This window comes from Hippopotamus amphibius, chromosome 9 (assembly GCF_030028045.1).
Source record: "Hippopotamus amphibius kiboko isolate mHipAmp2 chromosome 9, mHipAmp2.hap2, whole genome shotgun sequence".
Lineage (NCBI taxonomy): Eukaryota > Metazoa > Chordata > Mammalia > Artiodactyla > Hippopotamidae > Hippopotamus > Hippopotamus amphibius.
Window position 1 is genome coordinate 121403786 of NC_080194.1, and position 18586 is coordinate 121422371.

The 18586-nt window shown below is 60.4% G+C and overlaps 1 protein-coding gene across 1 annotated transcript; it reads right to left on the minus strand.

Moving 5' to 3' along the window:
* Nucleotides 1-1087: 1087 nt before the first annotated feature.
* FBXL16 (F-box and leucine rich repeat protein 16) lies at nt 1088-12933 on the minus strand. The gene is made up of 6 exons (XM_057747887.1): nt 12637-12933; nt 5204-5859; nt 3962-4470; nt 3520-3604; nt 3140-3203; nt 1088-2886 (listed from the first exon to the last, which is right to left on the minus strand). The coding sequence occupies exons 2-6, from the start codon at nt 5843-5845 to the stop codon at nt 2738-2740; spliced, it is 1449 nt and encodes a 482-aa protein (XP_057603870.1). The 5' UTR covers nt 5846-5859; nt 12637-12933; the 3' UTR covers nt 1088-2737.
* Nucleotides 12934-18586: the final 5653 nt, after the last annotated feature.

An 18586-nucleotide genomic window follows, 5' to 3' on the forward strand; every position in this document is an offset into this window, starting at 1 on the left:
GGTGTTGTTCTTTTTTTTATCGCAGTATATATATATATACATATATATTTTTTAATCGCAGTATTTTAATGCTAGTGCTCATCTCTGCCCCAAAGTCCATGAGCAAGTCCAGGCATCCCTAAGCTAGTCCCTAATCCCTCCATCGTCTCTGCCTCCTTTCCTGCCCTTCCCCGGACCCCAGGAGCAGCCTTCTAATGGCTCTCCCTCGGTCCCTCATTCCCCATGATCTGAACCCCGCACGGCAGCCAGGAGCCACTCTTTGGCCTAAGGTCCCCCGTAAGTTCCCACCGCGCTGTGAGTAAACCCCAAACTCCCGGCCTCTTCCTCTCTCCGCGCACCTCCAACCATGGCGGCTTCCAGCCCTTCTTCCAGCCTGGCAAGCTCTTCCCTGCCTCACGACCATCGCACGTGCTCGCTCGCTCTCCTCTCCAGAACGCTTCTTCTCATCCTTCAGAGTTCTTAGAGGCCTTCCCTGGCCACCCCATCTAATGTGGTGTCTCCAGCCACTGTCACCTCCACAGCGCCTGTCACCACCTGTTCCTTTGCATACTGGTTATCATCTGTTGCACACGAGTGTGAACTCCACGAGGCTGGGATCACATCTGTCTCAGTCTGCAAGAACTCCAGTGCCTGACACGACCCTTTCACACAAGCGGCTGGCTCAATCAGTGACTCTCGCTGAGCCTCCCTTTCTCTCCTGGGTATGAGCCCTGGTCTGTCCTTGCTGCACTGTGTAATCTTTTAGGATATCCCTGACCCTTTCCTATCCTCAGTTACCCTGTGCATGAAACACGCCTCATTTTTGCCCTTCTGGAAGGATGGGCTAGATCCTAGATATTTTGGAGGGAATGTTATGTGTAATGATTTTAGTGTCTCTCCCCCCTGAAGCAGGGAGAGGTTAGGGACCTTCTGTGTTGGTCGCTGCTGGGTTTCCACTCTGGCACAGTGTTGCCAGCCTCTGCATGTTTGTTGAAAGAACCAGTAAGTCTGATGACTTGAGAGGTGCACAAAAATTCAGACTTTGGCCACTAAGGACAGATACACCTTCCCCCCACCATAGTGTCATGAGCTAAAAACAATTCAGACGTGTTTTTACAACTTTTTTAATATATATTTTTATAAACAGGTCACGTGATAAAATAGCACAAGAAACACTTACCAAATATAAGGTTATATCTTCCGCATATACAGGAGAATGAGGTCGTTATGTACAATAAGAAAATGATTTTAGGGGTTGGTTGGTTTTGTTTTCCTCTCTCCCCCTAATTTTTCCTCCTACAGTCGTTGGAAATATCACAGCTTCAGTTGCATTAATACTTTGGACAAATGGACAGCTGCCCCTCCCCACTAGGGAGCTGTGGGGAGGAGGGGCTGAAGATACTGGCTCCTGACCACCTCAGCCCTGGAGCCTCTGGCCAGTGCTCCAGGGACAGGGAAATCTTTGGGCTGTTGAACTGTTTCTCTTCAACAGCATGTCTCGCTCGCTTTCTCTCTCTCTCTCTCTCTCTCTCTCACTCTCTGGCTCTCTGGATACTGGTTACTCTCTTCCAACCGGATTGCGGGGGTGGGGGGGAGTGGGGGGGACGGTGTCCCAAGATTGGATATGGGTGCTGTATATCCTGGGGCTCAAGGTTGGGATGGAAAGGGGTCCCAGCCCCCTCCTCAGCAATTGCCAAGATGTGCCAGCACCCCCAGGACTTCCCAATGTCTTGGGATTGGACAGAACACGGGGAGCCCATGTGGGCAGGTATAAGTTTGGGAAGCTGGGGAGGAGGGTGCGGCTAGAAAGGAGCCCTCCCTCCTCTGGGGTGTTGAGGGTGAGCTGGCCACTGGAAGATGAGAGCTGCTGGCTGGGGCCCCCTTTTCCAGATTTCACCTGACGGAGACCTGCCCTGGGTGAAGTGTGACGCTGAGGGGCCTGGGCCCAGCTGGCTACAGTGACTGCGGGGCAGAGTCCACCCAGGACTGCTCCCAAGGCCTGCAGGCCCTGATGGATGGTCGCTCCAGCTTCAGGCCTCTCAAGGTAGCTGTACCATCCCTGGGCTGAGGTGGACTGGAGCCAGCTGGGCTAATGTTGATTATGCCAAGGTTACTGTCAGCCTGGCTGTCCCTCTCCTAAACCAATTCTGCCCTAGCCTGGCCAGGGCCCAAGGACCTTAGGCCTGTGGGTGGGGGTGGGGCGAGCAGGGCCTGTCTCTCACAGCGGCAAGGAAGAGGGGAGGTCGCTGGGTTCTGGCTGGTATGAGTGGGAGAAGGGAGGGTGGGACTTGGGCTCCTGGACGGGCCATGGCTTTGGCGGCGGCCTGTTTCCCCTCGCACCCCTCGGAGGGCTCCAGGCGCGGTGCAGTGGAAGATGCGGGAAGCCCTGGGGGCTCTTCCGGGCCCCTGTGTCCTGGGGAACCCAGCTCCCCTCAATCCCCCTGGGCCCTGCCCGGGGTGGGGGAACAGCGGGGAGACAGAGCGGGGTGTGGCGGGGAAGGCAGCAGGGGCGGCCGTTCTGGCGAGCTCAAAGCGCCCGCAGGACTGAGCCCCAGCCCCCAGCCCCCAACGGGCAGGCGAACGATGGAGGCGGCTGTGGCGCGGTGGAGGGCGGGCGTGCAGTTGCGGGCGCGAGGGGCATGCACAAATTCCCCGAGCGTGCGTGCGTGCGTGCGCGGGGCTGGCCCGCCCGCCGCCCTCCCTGCTTGGGGCGGGGCCGGGAGGAGAGCGAGGGGCCGAGGGGCGGGGAGGCCCCACGCTACTCGACGACGAGACAGCGGGGCAGGTGCTGCGAGAAGTACTTGAAGAGCTCGGGAGTGGCCCCGGGGCAGTTGGTCAGCTCCAGCTCCTCCAGCTCCTGCAGCTGCACCAGGCCCGACAGCCCCGTGGCGGTCAGCAGCGGGCAGCCTGCGGCGGGCGGAAGGAGGGGCGGTGGCTGAGTGGGCGCGGCCCGAGGGCTCCGGGGGGCGGGGCTCGGGGCCGCGCCTGGCCGGGACGGGTTAAATTTTGCCGGGCGTCTCCACCCTCTGACCCGGACTTGGGACGCAGCGAGTCAGCACCAGGTATGGGCCTGCACAGGCGACCTGGCAGGGGTGGCGGAGTTAGACTAATGGGGGTGGGTGGTCACTGTCCCGGAGGGCGGCGCGGGGGGGGGTCTCACCTGCCAGAGACAAGAGACGCAAACTCCTCATGGCCAGGAGGTGCTTCAGCCCGAAGTCCTGCACCTGGGCGGGAGGGCGGGGCGAGTTAACTATTTCCGTTCGCCCCCTGAGGGAGCCCCACTCCTGAGGTCAGGCCATAGGGGGCAGGAGGTGGGTTCAAAACGGGGGGTTCTCAGCTCCCCACGGAGTCGGTGAGCGCCCTGGGGACTCCGTGCGCTCCGCTTACGTCGGCCGCTTGAGTGTGGTGGGATCCCAGACTTCCTTACAGGATCTGAGTGGGCCGGGTGCAGGTCAGTGGCTTGTCTGGGTGGGGGCTTTCCCCACGCCCCCCACCTCCCCTGCCTACACCCCAATCTCCGGAGGCGTGGAGGGCTGATACCTGGCAGCACCATCGCAGGTAGAGGCTGCGGAGGGACGACATGGTGGACAAATAGCTGAGGCCAGTGTCCGTGATGCGTACACACCTGTGGTCGCAACATAAGGGGGCTGCCCACCTCCAAAACACCCGACCCCTTTCTCCTCTGCCCAAAGTTTCCCGGCGTGAGCTCCCCTCCTGCCCCACCCTTCCCATAGCCCTGCCCCATCAAGGCTCCACCCCCACCTGACCCCTTGGTGGTAATCCCTACTGGGAGGACACAGCTCAGCCCTGCCCTCGTTACAGCCCACACTAGGGTGGCCTCTTACGAAGGCCCCGCCCGCCTTGCTGCAGCCTCAGTCTAGCTACAGGCCTGTCTACTAGTCCACTAGGCTCCCGGCTTAGAGGTCCAGCAGGCCTTGCCTGCCCCAGCCCTCCATGGCCCAGGGGTGGGGGAAGCTCACACCTGTCCAGCACGAGCTCCTCCAGGCGGTGCAGGTCGCAGGCCACGTACTCGAGCGCCATGTCGGTGATGCGTGGGCACCACGAGAGGTCAAGGCTGCGTAGCTTACGCAGGTTCTCAGCCACGAGCTCGACACCATCATCGGTGACCTTGGAGCAGCCAGAGAGGCTGAGCGCGGTGAGGTTGGGCAAGCTGTGTACTACGTTGACTACGCCATGATTGGTGATCTCCCAGCAGGAGAGCAGGCGCAGCGTGTGTGTGCTGTGGCCCTGGCGTGCTGTGAAGTAGGCCAGGGCTGTGTCCGTCACGTGGTAGGCCTGCAAGCTCAGCTCGGCCAGGTTGGGCAGCAGCTGTGAGATGGCTGCGATGGCGTCGTCGGCCACGTTGATGCAGTCGCTCACGCTCAGTGAGGTGATGCGCGCACTCAGGCTGGACCACAGCCCAGCCTCGGTGAAGTCGTTGCAGCCCGAAAGCTCAAGGCGCACCACGCCCTGCATCTGCTCCAGCATCACCTGCAGGTGGGCAGCCGTGGGGTCAGGAGGTGCCGACCTCACCCTCGCCAGGGTGCAAGCCTAGCACGGTTTCCCCAGGCATGCCCCTCCCCGATGGGTGTGGTGAGGCTGGTAGGAGACAGGGCAGAAGGAGCCCACCAAGGGGCAGGAAGCTGTGTTCTTGGGTGTGTAGACAGTATAAACATGCATCAAGTTGCACTCTGACAAGTGCACTTTACAGTGTGATCATAACACTTGAACATCTAAAAGAGGAGGCAGGGCGTGGGGGGCCTGGGAGTCCTGGGCCTGGCCAGAGCAGGTGCTCAGAGCCATTGGTGTTAATGATGCTAATAGAGTCCAGGTCCTTGGAAGGGGCTGCCTCCACATCTGCTCCTCTGACCTTTGCCCCTCCTCCTCCTACCTCCTCCAGCATCCTCCCTGCCCAAGGCGAGCTTCTCTGGCATGCAGGGCCTCACATTTAATTGACTGTTTGGCTGTTGCTATCTTGAAATTCTTAGTCATCTTTGAACAAGGGACCCGAATTTTCATTTTGGACTAGGTCCCCCAAATTATGTAGCCAGTCCTGCTCCCCCCACCCCAGAACCACATTCCTCCTCAGGGCACTGGCCCCACCCTCAGCTGCTTTGCTGCTGGTGTGCCCAAGCAGCTTCCTACTCCCCCCTGCATGTGCTGAGTGGCTGTTGCCTGGCCCTGCCCCCCATCCCTGCCCTTCTAGGCCAGTGGCGGTGCGCACCTCCAGGCCGGCATCAGTGATGGTGGAGCGCTTGAGGCTCATGGCCTTGACGCCCTTTTTGGAGAGGGCATAGTTGTCGATGAACTCACAGATGTCCAGGTCGGAGACGCCGACCAGGCAGAAACCCTCAAAGCCGCGTGCTGCGAAGCCCTGCAGGTTCACGAACTCCTTCTCACCTCCAGGCAGCACTGTGTAGAGCTCCTTGGCGTGCAGCACAGGCGTGAGGCCTGCCCAGAACTTGGGCTGGTAGAGCACACGCCTCCAGGCCTTGCACACCTGGGCCAACACACACCTCTCACAGGCCGAGAAGTACCAGAAGAGGCCATTGAGGATCTTCTCATCTGTGGCCAGTGGTGGCCGCTCTGCCGGGGGCCCAGGCACCGGGGCTAAGGCTGGTCCACCAAGGGGGAGCCCTACCTGGGGGCACAGGCCCCCGGCCAGAGCAGCCCGGGGTGGCGGGGCAGCCAGGCTGGGTGGTGGGAGGGTGGGTGGGGGTGGCTGGCAGGGGCGGTTCTTGGCAGCTGGCGTGCCCTTGGTGATGCTGGCTGCACCCAGGCCATTTGGCTGGCCCGGCAGCTTCACCAGGCCATTGCGAGGCAAGCATGGAGGCTTGGGGTCGCCGTTGACACCCGGGCTCGACATCTTCCTCGCTCGGTCTGCAGACAGGGTCCAGGAGGGGCGCAGTTAGTCTGCTGCCAGGGCAGAACTGGGCTCCTTTCCATCCCTGGGTGTCCCCTCCCATACCATTCCCAGAACCATCCAACAAAAAAGATCTGAGTGTAAGTCTCTCCCTCCCTGACTGAGCAGTTACAGGAAGGCAGGGCTGGTCATGACCAAGACACTCCTTGAGCACCTGCTATATGCGCTGAGCTCAACCTCCACCCACTCACAGAGCTTTTCAATACCTAGGTACTGTGGCTTCCATTTTACAGATGACAGAACAGAGGTGAAGAGACACTTGCCCGTGACTGCTCCCTTTACCTTGGCTGCCCACCGTCAGTGCCTGCCAGGCCTCCTCTGCTGGGCAGGGGCTGGGGAACTGAGGTTTTGGGGCATTCTCTGGCCACTCCTCTATAGGGTGCCAGTGTAGCTCTCTGGAGTGGTTTGAGTACTCCATCTGAGGCTCACAGAGCAGCCCCTGAGAATCTCAGTGGCTACAGGAGATTCTGTGGCTCAGAATCTACTAAATAAAAGGCAGGTGTCTTCCCAGGATGCTTACCGTGATGGCAGCACAGTGAGCCCTGCACACATACTGTTTATTTAATCCTTCACTCAGCCCTTTGAGGACGATGCTCTCATGATTGAACCCATTGTACAGATGAGGAAATCATGCCCGAGGCAGCATGAGTTATTTGCCTGAGGTCACAGTGAGTGATGGAGCCAAGACGTGGACACTGAGGTGGCTGTGGAAGGCTTTGTGTAGGAAGCTTCCTACAGGGTGGGGCCTGAGACCAACCCCCACCCCGACTCCCTTTCTCAGGCCTCCAAGGCTGTGAAAGGGTGGCAGATGGCACTGAGCACAGACAACCCTGGAGAGAAGGGGCAGAGGGCCCTCACAGTACTACCATCTGTCCCACATTTTAGATCTCTTGCCCATCCCCACCTCATACATTCAGCAAAGAGGTAAGGTACCCAGTGGCTCACCCTACCCTGGCTGTCTGGCCTTGGGGAGACTCTTCCCTTCTCCAAGCCTCACTTCAAAGCCTGGGAGGTGATGATACTGCCCCGCAGGACAGCATGTGAAAAGGACTAAGTGCAGTGCATGGCTCACAGTGAGCTTGCTAGCCCAAGGGGAACAGGACAGCGGCCCCCCTGGAGGGAGGGGAGCCGGTGGTCCTGCCCTGCTCTTCTCAGCACCACATCGACTGGCTTCTAAGCCCTGGACAGGACAACACTTGCCGGTACTCCACATCTGGGGAGGGGGGTGCATCCTGGGCTGGACCCAAAGTTCTTACTGGAACATGTAACCCTCATGGCTGCCAACCCAGCTTTGAGTCCAAAGGCCTTCCTGCCCTTTGGCCATGAACCTCCAGGCTGGCATTCCACCCCAGAGTCTCCCTCCCCAGAGGAGGCTCCCGCACCTTGGCTGCCCCTTCACTGCAGCTAAAGACAGGTAGTAGCAGCCTCACACTGCTGATACACGACATCCCTAACAACATTTGCTGAATACCCACCGGCATAATTGTGTATTTCAACCTCACAGCAGCCCAGGTCGGGGGCTTAGGGGAAAGCACTACTGTTACCACCGTTTTCAGATTAGGAATCTGAGTCTCCCAGGAGTTACAGTTTGCCCAAAGTGGCAGGGGTGGCCTGACATGAGGGCTGCCCCAGATCCCTTAATGCCAGTGCATAGGAGGGGACCATCCTGGGACAGCAGTGCCTCATGGAGGGACAGGATGACGCCTACAATTGCACTCCCCCTCTCCCACTCCTGGGGCCGGGGAGAGGCTATCCTGGCAACTCCCTCCTGTGGGCTGTGCTGGGTACAGAGGGGCAGCCCCAGCCTTAACACCTTCTGTGCCCCCAGAGCAGGGCGCGCCAGCTTCCCTCAGACCATGCGCGGCCGGCCTGACGCCAGACGGCAGCACCATGGACAGCGCCCCTCCAGCCGCCTCGCGCAGGCTGGGAGGCCAGGCCAGGCCCGCTCCACCACGGACAGCGGCTGGATGGGGTTGGGAGGAGGAAGGCCCGGCAAGCCCAGCTCAGCTGGGAGGGGTCCTGGAGGCTTGGGGTGGGGGGAGGAGACGCCCGCTCGGCTAAGATCCGGAGGAGGAGGCGGCGGAGGCGGCACCAGGGGAGAAATAACTCAAGAGCAGTGCCGATTTAGGTTGAAAATTCTCCCAGCCATGGGTGTGCACGTGGAGCGCCTGAGTTGGGGGGGATCACGTGTATGCCCCCGGGGCATCTGCGTGGCTCCCTTCCCGTCCCCCACAGGAGCTCACATTTGCATACACCCACAGTCCCATCCCCACCCCCCAGACCTCAGAGTGGAGCTGGCCCATGGAAAAGAGCCCACAGAGAAGCCACGCCAAGGATGGCCCTCAGCAGCCTGCAGGGAGTGTCTGAGGCCTGGCTGCCCCTCACCCCACACCATCCCCGGCCAGAGGGCACTGGTGGCCTGTCTTTCAGCACCTTCCCCAACCCCCTCACCCGCCCTAGGTTGGGGCTGCCTTTCCATAGAGTCAGCCCTGCTGCTCCCCAATCTTGTCCATGGTCTGCCTGTGCTCCAGCTGCTCTTCATCTTCCAGCCTCATTGACCCAGCCTGAGCCCTGGCTCTTAAGCTCAAAAAGAAACAGCCACACCTAGCCCAGGGATCAGGGCTTTAGGAGAATGCTTACATCGGAAATGGGTCTTCATGCCAGTTAGGCAAGAGGTCCCTGGGAGGCTGGGATGAGGGTCCCTCTGCCTGGCCCTGACCCTGGCCCAACCCACCCACCCAGCCAGACAGGTTGCAGAGCCTCCCACCTTCTTGGTACCTGCCCCCGCTGCACCTAGTGGAGCTAAGAGGATCTGCTTGGATTTTCATGCCAGGATGGAGCAGGGGCAGCTGCTAGTCCACTGGGGACTACTTTCCCCTTTAGGAATATGCACCAGGAGCTAACACCAGAGAAAGAGGCTTTTAAAATAAGATGGTCAGGCTTGCACTATCTTAGCCTTGGCCCCCAGTATGTTGTGTCTCTGTGTGGAGTTCTGGGGGAGGTCTCCTCCTGGGATAGGCTGCAGGGGCTCAAGGTTCTGGGTTCACCCCAGGACAAGAAGGGAGTGGATGGTCACTACTTTAGTTGTCTTGTCCTCATCACCCTGAGCCAGAGCTGGATCAGGGTGCCACCTGGGAGAGCTAACTATGCCTCTGTGTTTCCCCACCAGACTCATGTGAAGCATGGGGGCCAGAGTGGACCTGGGGAGCATGGGGGGGGGACGTCCTGGGGGCTCCTGGGAGGACTCCAGACCTTGGTGACTTTCAGGCTAAGAGTCTGCAGATTGCCATGCTGGGGCTTCATAAAGAGCTGCCTCTTCTGCAGGTCAAGTCACTGGGCCCTGTGACCCAGCAAATCCACTTTACAGCCTCACTTCTGGCCTCTTTCCAGCCCTGATCCTGCAGTTCAGCCAGACCCTCTGTCCTGCATTCTTCCTCCCCTCCTCCTCTCTGCCTGGGCACATGCTGGTCCCCCTATTTGCTCAGTAGGCCTCCCTGCTCCTTAACCCTGCAAGTTCCTCTTCTATCCTTCAGTGTGAGCACTGCCCCTGCCTCTGCCTGTGGGATCCCCAGCACTAAAAAAGCATCTCCAGAGTCTCCACCATCCCATGGAGTACCATCACTGTCTACCTGTCTGCCTCTCCTTGGCTGGGGACTCCTTGAGGACAGACAGCATGACTAGTGAGTGGCCTCTTGAGTGCTTGCTGAATGAATGAAGGATGACAGTCCATTTATCAGGGTCATGCAGAAAGGGGTGAAGCTGCCAGAGGCCCAGGAGGCAGGATGGAGGGTTAGTGGAAGAGCTGTAGCTCAACTTGTCAATCCTGGTTGTGACAGGACCAGTGTCCATAGAGGAGGGAGAGGTTGGTGCCAGAGTCCCTGAGAAGGCTCCCAAGACCCTGGGGCTTGGGGTGGGCCTTGCCATTATTCAGACCTTTGGGAAGAGGATGGCTCGTGTCTCCTTTTCGGCTGAGTACTCCCTTGAGAGCTGCAGGGTTAAGGAAGCTGGCTGCCTGTTCCCCATAATCTGGCCAGACCCAGGGTCAGATGGGAAACACCAGAGGGAGGAAGGCCTGGTCCTGCTCTGTTCTTCCCAGCACCACCTCCCCACCCCCATTACTGGTCTGAGCCCATCACACACTGCCTGATCACAAATGGGGAGAGAGAGGCTCAGAGAGAGGATTTTCAGAAGTTGCACAAAGCTGGGATTTGACCCCAAGACCCCCATCTGTCTGACTCCCAAAACTCAGGCCACACATGGTGGTCCAGAGGGCAATCCTGGGCCCCCACCAGCCTGCTGCTGCCACCTTTCTCTGCCTGTTCTGCTTCAGTCCCTGTGCCTTCCCAGCCTCGGGCCCTGGGCTGGGGTCTCTCCCAGCATGCCCCTGTCATGCCCCTGCTCTCCTTCCAGAGGCTGCAAGATGATGTCAACCACTGGGACACTCCTCTTTTGGACTGCTCATGCCCAGGAAACCCCCCACCCCCACCCCTCATGGCCCTCAGCTCAGAGGTCTCTTCCTCCATCCCTGATGCCCCTAGGTAATGCAGTGTGCCCTGGATGCTGGGGGGCCTTGCCCCACTAGAACCTTCACTGACCAGTTCTCCCTGCTAGCTGAGGGCCATGGAGCTGGACAGGGCATGGGTAGCCAGAAAAACTCACATCAGGTTGATCTGCAGTGGCGGCCCCAGGGGCTGTGGTGACAATTGAGGTAGGTTGGGATTGGGGACACAGCGCAGGCTGACAAATTCCATGACAAGCCCTGTGACTCAGGCACATTCACATCCCTGCCACTTTGCACACATCCCAGCAGCAGCGCTCCCCTTCTGCCCCCAGCTCGAGAGGCTTCTGGGGTGCGGGCTGCCCCACCCGTGCACCAGGGGCTCTGGAAAGGGAGCACGTGGGCCTCAGGAGAGACCTGAGCTCGTGCTCAGCAGACCAAGTCCTGCGGCCAAACTCAGGGCAGCTCAGCCATGTGGGGCTGGGCACCCTGGGGGTGGGGGTTGGGCTCCAGCTCTCATCTTAGGCTCTCTGCTCCGAAGGACCTGAGCCCTCCAGGGCCTCCTGGGGCGTCTAGTGCCTCAAACACTGCCAAGGGAAGGAATGTGGCCCAGGCCCACCCTCTGCAGCTGGTCTGGCTAAGGCTACTCCCAGGCCACTGGTAGGGAAGGTTCTGGGTACCCACTTACCCCGTAGTGCTTCCTTTGCTGCCACCTCCACTCTTCCCCCAAGCCAGCCTCTGAGACACAGCAGCAAGCTCCCACGTGTGACAAGATGGGGGCTGCGGACAGCTGACAGTGCCAGCCAAGGAATCCTTCCCCAACCTCTAGGTGAGGTGTCTCCCTGGCTCTCAGCAGAGCAGATCTTCCCGAGGCCAGGCCCAGCTGTCTTGAGTGTCCCAGGTGCTCTGACCTTGGCGCCACTTGTTTCCTTCTGACCAGTGGAGACAGGACTTGTACAAGTGCCCTGGAAGTGGGTGTGAGCTGGAAGGTGGCATCTGTTCTGTGAACCTCCCCAGCGTTAGAGGTGCCTGTAGGCCTGACCCAGGGCAAGGGGTGGCAGAGGTGGAGGAGCCAGGCCGTGGAGGCAGCAGGCATGGGGCCAGATGAGTCCTGGAGCCCCCTGAGGCCTGAACAGCCTTCCCTGCTCTGCCCGTGTTTATGACCAGGACTTGAATTTCCCTCCTCCCCAGAAAGCCCTCAGTCCGGCCCCATGGCCACCTCCTGCAGAGCCAGTGGGTCTCCATCAGGCTGCTGCCCTGGCCCATGGGACCCCAAACCTCTCAGGGTCCCGACCCAACTTGGGCCTTCTGCTCTAAGGCTGCTGTCCAGTATCCCTCCAAAGAGTCTGCTAGAAGAAAGGGCCCCATGCCCCACCTGGCGCCAGGGAAGCCTGAGTTGACCATGGTCAGTGGGCCCTGGGAGGTGGCAGGTGAAGCAGCCATCTGCCATCTGTTCGCTCCATGGAGGGAAGGCTTCCTGTGCAGAGGCTGGGAGGGGCTGGAGGAGCGGCCACTGGGCTGTGGGTTCCCTGAGGCTCCAACAACCAGGCCTTCTCTCCTTCTGGGGTCACAGGTGGGGGACTCTTCCCACCCACTCAAACTCCCAGAAGGACAGGACCCTCCCCCAGCAAGTCTCAGGGTGCCCAGTTCTCCTTCTGGGGCCCTCCAGCCTTGGCCAGCGCGCCTGACCCCTCCTCCAGAGCCAGGCATGTGGCCATCCCCCTCCCTTCGCCTTGTCCTCCCACTGTGGCAGCTCCATACAGGGCCGGGTTCAGGTGTCCAGGGACAGATCAGCCACTGGGCCACGCGTTCACAAGCTCCTCCCAGAGTGTAATTCTATCTAACACCTGTCTCACAGGCTCAGGGGCTCATGGTGCTGGGGTGGGGAACCCCGAGTGCAGTGGGTTCTAGGACCTCACCCAGCCAGCGCAGCTTAGGGCCTGCAATTCGGCTTCCACAAGGAAACAGCATGGTAGCACCAACCCACAGCCTTGGTCCAGTTGCCATGGGGATGGGGCCTCGAACAGGCCAGCCATTGGGGTGAAGGGCTGTGGGAAGGCCTGTCAGGGCTGGAAGCCCAGCTGCAGCAGCCAGGGAAGGGGCTGCGGTTACATAAGCCCTCCAGGGGTGGCGGCGGTGCGGCCCCAAACCCCCTCCCCGCCTTCTCCTCATTGTGGCCTCCGCAGTGTTGTGGCCTGGCCCCCTCCCCGCCCTGTAGGCTGGCCCGGCACCTTACCTCGGCCCGGGTTCCTGGCTCATGCCACGCTGTCCACCCGGCGTCCTCCCGTCATGGGGAGCCCGGCATGGGCACCGGCGAAGCGGGGAGGCGGCTGAGGTGCTGGCCTGGCCAGCAGGGCCCGGCCGCGCCCCGAGCCCCGCGCCCCGCACCCGGCCTGGCCGGGCCCCCTCCGCCGCGCCCCGAGAGGAGCTCCCCGGTGGGAGAGGATCGGCTACCCGGAGCCTCCCACCGGGGAGGCTGAGGCTGTGCCCAGATAAATAAGGCCGCTTTGCAGGGAGCCAGGCAGACGCCTCCTCCCTCCCCTCGCCCTCCTCCCCGCGCTCCTCCTCCGCCCTCCTCCCCGCGCTCCTCCGCGGCCGCCGGCGGCGCCGCGCCCGCCCCCCGCCCGGCCTTACGCGCCGCGCCCTCGCGCGCTCCCGGCGCCGGTAGCCAATCCGGGTTGGCGAGCCCGGGCGGGGGCGCCGAGGATGCGGAGCGGTGCCCCGCCTCGCCGAGCCCTCCCGCGTGCACAGCGCGCTCCCGCGGCGGCGCCCACGGGCACGCGCCAGCTAGGCACGCACCCCCTCTCCCCCTCGCCGCGGGCGCCCGCACAATAACAAACCGGGGCGCACGGAGGGGAGAGGAGGGCAGGGGAGGGCGGGAGAGGGAGAGACGCGAGGCAAGGGCTGGGTGCGCTAAACCGAGAGCCGGGCTGGAGCGAGTCCTGCGGGGCGATGAGGGCTCTAGCCCTTGGGCGCCAACGGTCCGACCCTCCCCGTCCCAGCCCCTCCTGGGGAGAAGGCGGCCAGGCCCCCTGCGCGGCCTTGACATCTCCCGCGCACCTATGGGGTGCCAGGTCCAGGAACTTCCCTCAATGGGGACCACGGTTGCACACCCGCAGAGCCGAGAAACAAGTGACCAGTAGATCATTTCAGGGAGTAACGAGCCCGATGAACGTTCAAGAGGGCCACGCGATTGTGACCGCGTGAGGGTGGGGGTGGGAGTGGGGCTCCTGAGGACATGACACTTAAACTGAGTACCCTAAGGGTGAGAGGGCAGAGGAGGTTGTTCAGGAAGGGGTGTGCAAAGGTCCTGAGGCCTGTGGAGCCAGGCAAGTTCCCTCTGGAGGCTGCAGTGGTGGCAGCTTTGCAGTGAGGAGCTGGGAGAGAGGGTGGGGTGAGACGTGGTGGGAGGGTGTGGAGGGCTCTGTCTGGGCCACTGGGGATGCCAGGCCTCCCAGCAGGCTCAAGGCGGAGAACAGAGGCTAGTATTGCCCATCCTGGGACCTCCTGGGAACAGTGGGACCAGGTGTGGGGAGAGCAAAGTGGGGTCTTTGCACCAGGGAAAGAGCCTCAGGGCTGAGAGGCAGCCCCCCTGAGAGTCTTAATAGAAAATGAAACCAGCTGTTGTTTGCAATATTTTGACAGGAAGTGGGACCCAGAGGGGCTGTTGTGAGGTGAGGGCAGTGGAGGGGGAGCAGCCTGGCCTGACCCTGTCTGGTTTGGGAGGGGTGCCATTCTGGCTGTGTTTGGGACACTGGTGAGGATGAAGGCAGCTCTCCTGTGTGGCAGGGACTAAAGAGTCACCGCCCCGCTGACACTGATCAAAGGAGGAGGATTGGTAGGGCAAGCAAGGGGTGCATAAAGAGTTCTGGGTGACTGGGAGAGTGTTGTCTGACCCATCCCGTCACCCCCAGTGTGTGTTCAGCCTCCACCTGTGCGAGCAGGCATGGGCCAGCCCAGACCCCAGTGTGGACGGTGCCCTGACTGGTAGTCAGGGCTTCACTTTGCACTTTGAAGGGCTCTTGCCCCTCATCAGGTGCCAGGGCCCCAGGCAGAGAGCAAGTTGTGCCCTCAAAGGGGCCTGAGAGGCCACCTGCCTTGGGAGAATCTGAGCAAAGAGCCCTTGCTCAGAGGGATGTGAATACAGCTGTGGGGGCCTCCTGAACACCTGTGCCCAGCTCACCTCTTCCCCTCCGCCCCCACCTGGTCTCCCAGGTGCAGGGGATCACTTTACAGTGCAGATGTGGTCCCCATGCTCCTAGGGCTCCCTCTGCTCTTTGCTGCAGCCTGCAAATCCCTGAGTCTCTGGCACTGCCGGCCCACTGCCTTGCCCTGTATCTAGCCCCTTGCTTTTAGAGCCTCAGCCACATTGGCCTCCCTCCAGGGAGGGCCAGGGGGGGTACCATGTCCCTCATCTACAGCATCTCGTCACTGGAGCATCCCCTCACCTGAAACACCTGTCACCTGAAACACCCCTCACCAGAAGAATTCCCTCACCTGGAGCGCCCCTTGTCTTGATGCCTAGGCACAGAGGAGTCTGCTCAGTCCAGGCGGTTGGTGATTTCCAACTGTGGAGCATGAGGGGGTGAGGACCAAAGGCTATTGGCACTTCTTGTCCTGAGACCTTGGAGGGCTATGACAGAGGGAGCCACTGTCACGTCAGGGAATGGGGCTGTTTACCATGGAGGTCACCCTCATGGCTCTGGAGGCCTGGGGCAGTGGCTCTGAAACTCCCTGAGGCTCCCCACAGGAGGTCCTCAGGGCTTTCCTTGGGGGTTCTGGAGTGATACATGTGCCCTGGAACAACATGCCTGGGCCCAAATCCTCCCTCCCTCGGTGGGGCCTCAGACAAGTAGTTCCCATCCTGGAAAATGAGTCTGGGGTCCAAGGGGTTGCCCTGAAGATCCTAGTGCAGCACAGGTGTTGAGAGCCCTGTGCTCCCTAGTGATTAGGCCGGCTCTGAAGCTTCCTGCTCTGAAGCCGTGGGGCCAGATGGACACTGGGCCCCTCACTGCCTCTGCTCCCCACCTAGAGGCAGGAGCCCTGAGAGTGCCTGGGGAGGGGATCATCTGGGGTGGGGAGGCCACAGGTGTGTTTGGTGGTCCTCACCACTGAAGCCAGATGGGTGCCCACAGAAGTGAGAACCTGGCAGCGTGGGGTGGCCCTGGCAGCTGTGGGTGGTGGGTGGTGGACAGCAGGCCTCTCTGCTGCTTCTAGCTTCTGCTCCCTGCCTTCCCTCCTCCCAGGACCCAGGCCCGACTCACCAGGGGCAGGGGGGCGGAGCAGCCAGGGCTGAGGATGACTCAGGGCCCAGCTGTCACTATGGCAACCCTGTTGCCTAGCAATGGCAGTCTCCCAGTAACATTGTCTCCTAGCAATGGGATATTTTCCCGGGCCCTGGCTGGAACCTGGCAGTTATTTTTAGCTCAGCTGCAAATCAATCTGCAGCTGCATTTTTGGCTCCTGGAGAAAATGCAAGGTGTATGTGGGGCGGGGAGGGGGGTGGATTTCTTGTCAAGAAAGGAAACTTGCCATGTGTTCCAAGGTACAGGCTCATAGGTGGGCAAGGCCAGATTCCACCTGGGAGTGGGGGTGGGGGATGAGCAAGTGAAAGGGAACCAGCTCAGGCTGCCCAGAAGAGTTGGCAGATATGACTGTCTCCCTGATGGGGTCTCTGGGATGGCTGGTCACTCCAGCATCCTGGGGCTCTCTAGGTCAGGCTGGTCAGGAGCATTCCAGGCCAGTGTTCCTGGTGGGCACCATTGGAGTGTGTCACTGGGTGGAAGCTTCTTGACACCCCTTGGCTCTCAGGTGTGGGAACTGTCCCTGTTGTACCCCAGCCCCTCCAAGGGGTGTAGCACCCTGCCCTGGGCCAACTGGAGCACACATTCAGGAGGTCCTGGCTGCAGGGGTCTGGGCAGCCACAGGCTCAGCTGGGGACACAGGCTGAGCTGGCATCTGCTCAGCCCACATCTTTCCCTGTCCCCTTCTTCTGCTGAAATAGTAGCCCAAGTAGGAGGTCTTGGGCGATTGTGAGAACTTTACCCCTCTGGCTTTCTCACCATTTCCTCAGGATCTATGCTCGCTGTCCCCTCAAAGCCAAGTCCTGCCTCCCTCTGGCCAGCTTCCTGTCCCTGGTTTGCCCTAAGCTCCATCCAGACCTGGGGCACTCTTTCCTTCCCTCTGCCCCCATTGACTCTGCCTGGTCTCTGTGTTGCTCCCACAAGCCCCACCTCAGTCACATGTGCTCCACACCTATGCCCTTCACCCTTCCGGGTTGCCCCCCCACCGCCTGCTGGAGGGCAGGGCTCACCTTGGACTGCTCCTTGTCCCAGCATCTGCTCCAGTTCCCTGCCAGGACCTGGGTTTTGAGTGGAAATGGAGAGAGACCCATTTTGGAGGGCCAGGGCACTGAAGGGTGTGGAGCTGGGGGCACACGAAGGAGCCTCCAAATCGAGCACAGGTGTCAGGGGAGTACCTGAGGTTTGGGATATCATTCATCCATCCACACACTCACTCTCCAGGTATTTAATGAGTATGTCTGCTCCTGCACCCACAGCAAGCGAGGCCAGGCATGGACTTCCAGCCACCCTGTCTTGTGGGTGGCAGACCTCCGATGGCTAACAACATTGGGTGCTTCAGGGAAACACCCGCTGGGTGTGGGGCCAGCAGCTATGAGGCGAGGCAGCCCTGTGTGGTCTTCCGCGGTGACAGCATCATCACTGGGCCCCTTGAGGAAGCAGCTGGGGCGGGAGGCAGAGGAAGCCTGGTGTTGAAGGGCCAGCTCAGGGACAGGCATGTGCCCTTTCCAGATCACGTCACCCTTTAGGAACCCTTCCTAGGCACCCATGAACACTGGCCCATTCTCTGGGGTAGGGTGAGGATGGGGAACCAGAGGCCCCAGGCTGACGGGGGTGGGTCTGAGGCTGAATCCTCACACTGCCACCAGAGGGCGCCTGGAGCCCACTGTCTGCCTCCCAGGCCTGGGCAAGGGCACAGTGAGGGCCCCAGTGACCCACCAGGAGTGGACCTACTGTCTCAGCAAAGGCAGCTGACTGGGGTGCCCACTCCCTTCCTTCTAGTGGAGCCTCTTTTGCCTTCTATGTGCCCAGCACCAGGCCCTGTGTACCCCTTTTTAAATTCGTAATTGGGTAAAATACACATTAAAACTTACCATCTTAACCATTTCTAAGTGTGCAGGAGTGTCTAGTACGGTCAGTCGCCCTGTTGTGAAGCTGTCACCACCATTCCCGGAATGTTTTCATCCTCCCAAACTGAAGACTATGTCCCCATTAAACACCAACTCCCCATCCCCCTGCTCCTGGCAACCTCCATTCTACTTTTTCTCTGGGAATTTGGCCATTTTAGGTACTTCATATGAGTAGACTCATAAAATTTGTCCTTTTGTGACTGGTTTATTTCACTGAACATAATGGCTTCTAGGTCATCCATGCTGCAGCATGTGGCAGAATATCGTTCCTTTTTAACCTGAATAACATTCCACTGTATGGATAGACCCCATTTTGTTTACCCGTCATCTGTCACTGGATACTTGGCTTGTGTCCACCTTTGGGCTATCATGATTGAGAACTGGCAGCCCATTCCCCTTGGCGCCATCTGCCCTCATATGTCAGCCTGCACTTCTGGCCCAGGACAGGAGGGCCCAGGTGCAGCGACAGTGGGGTAAAGATTTCACACCCACAAGCTGCAAAGACAGTGGGATGAAGACTTCACACACACGGGCGGCAGAGAGTCTATGTCAGCCAGAGCTCTCAGTGACCCCAAGGGCTCCAGGGCGAGGTTGGAGTCCTGGTTTGGGCCTAAGGCCTCTGTAATCTGACCCCAGGGTTTCACCAGGCTCTTGGGGCCCATCCACTTGGTCCACACCCCAGCGCTTTTACCAAGGCTGTCTGCTCCTCCCCTCTGTCTGGCATTCTCTCCAGATCCCACCTGACCACCCCCTCCCCACGCCCTCCTTGGCCTCCATATTGACATTTGGGCGGGGTTTCCTCTGTGACAGTGGACCCCATTTCAGCTTGTCCCAACCTACTAGGGGCCTGATTCTGGGCCTCAGGGCTGTCCTTGCTCCTGCTTTCCCACCGTGCCTGCAGCCCCAGTGCCTGGCCCCTCATCCCTGGGTTACTCGCGTGGCCTGTAGGAAGTCACCAGGGCCAGGTTGGGGAGAG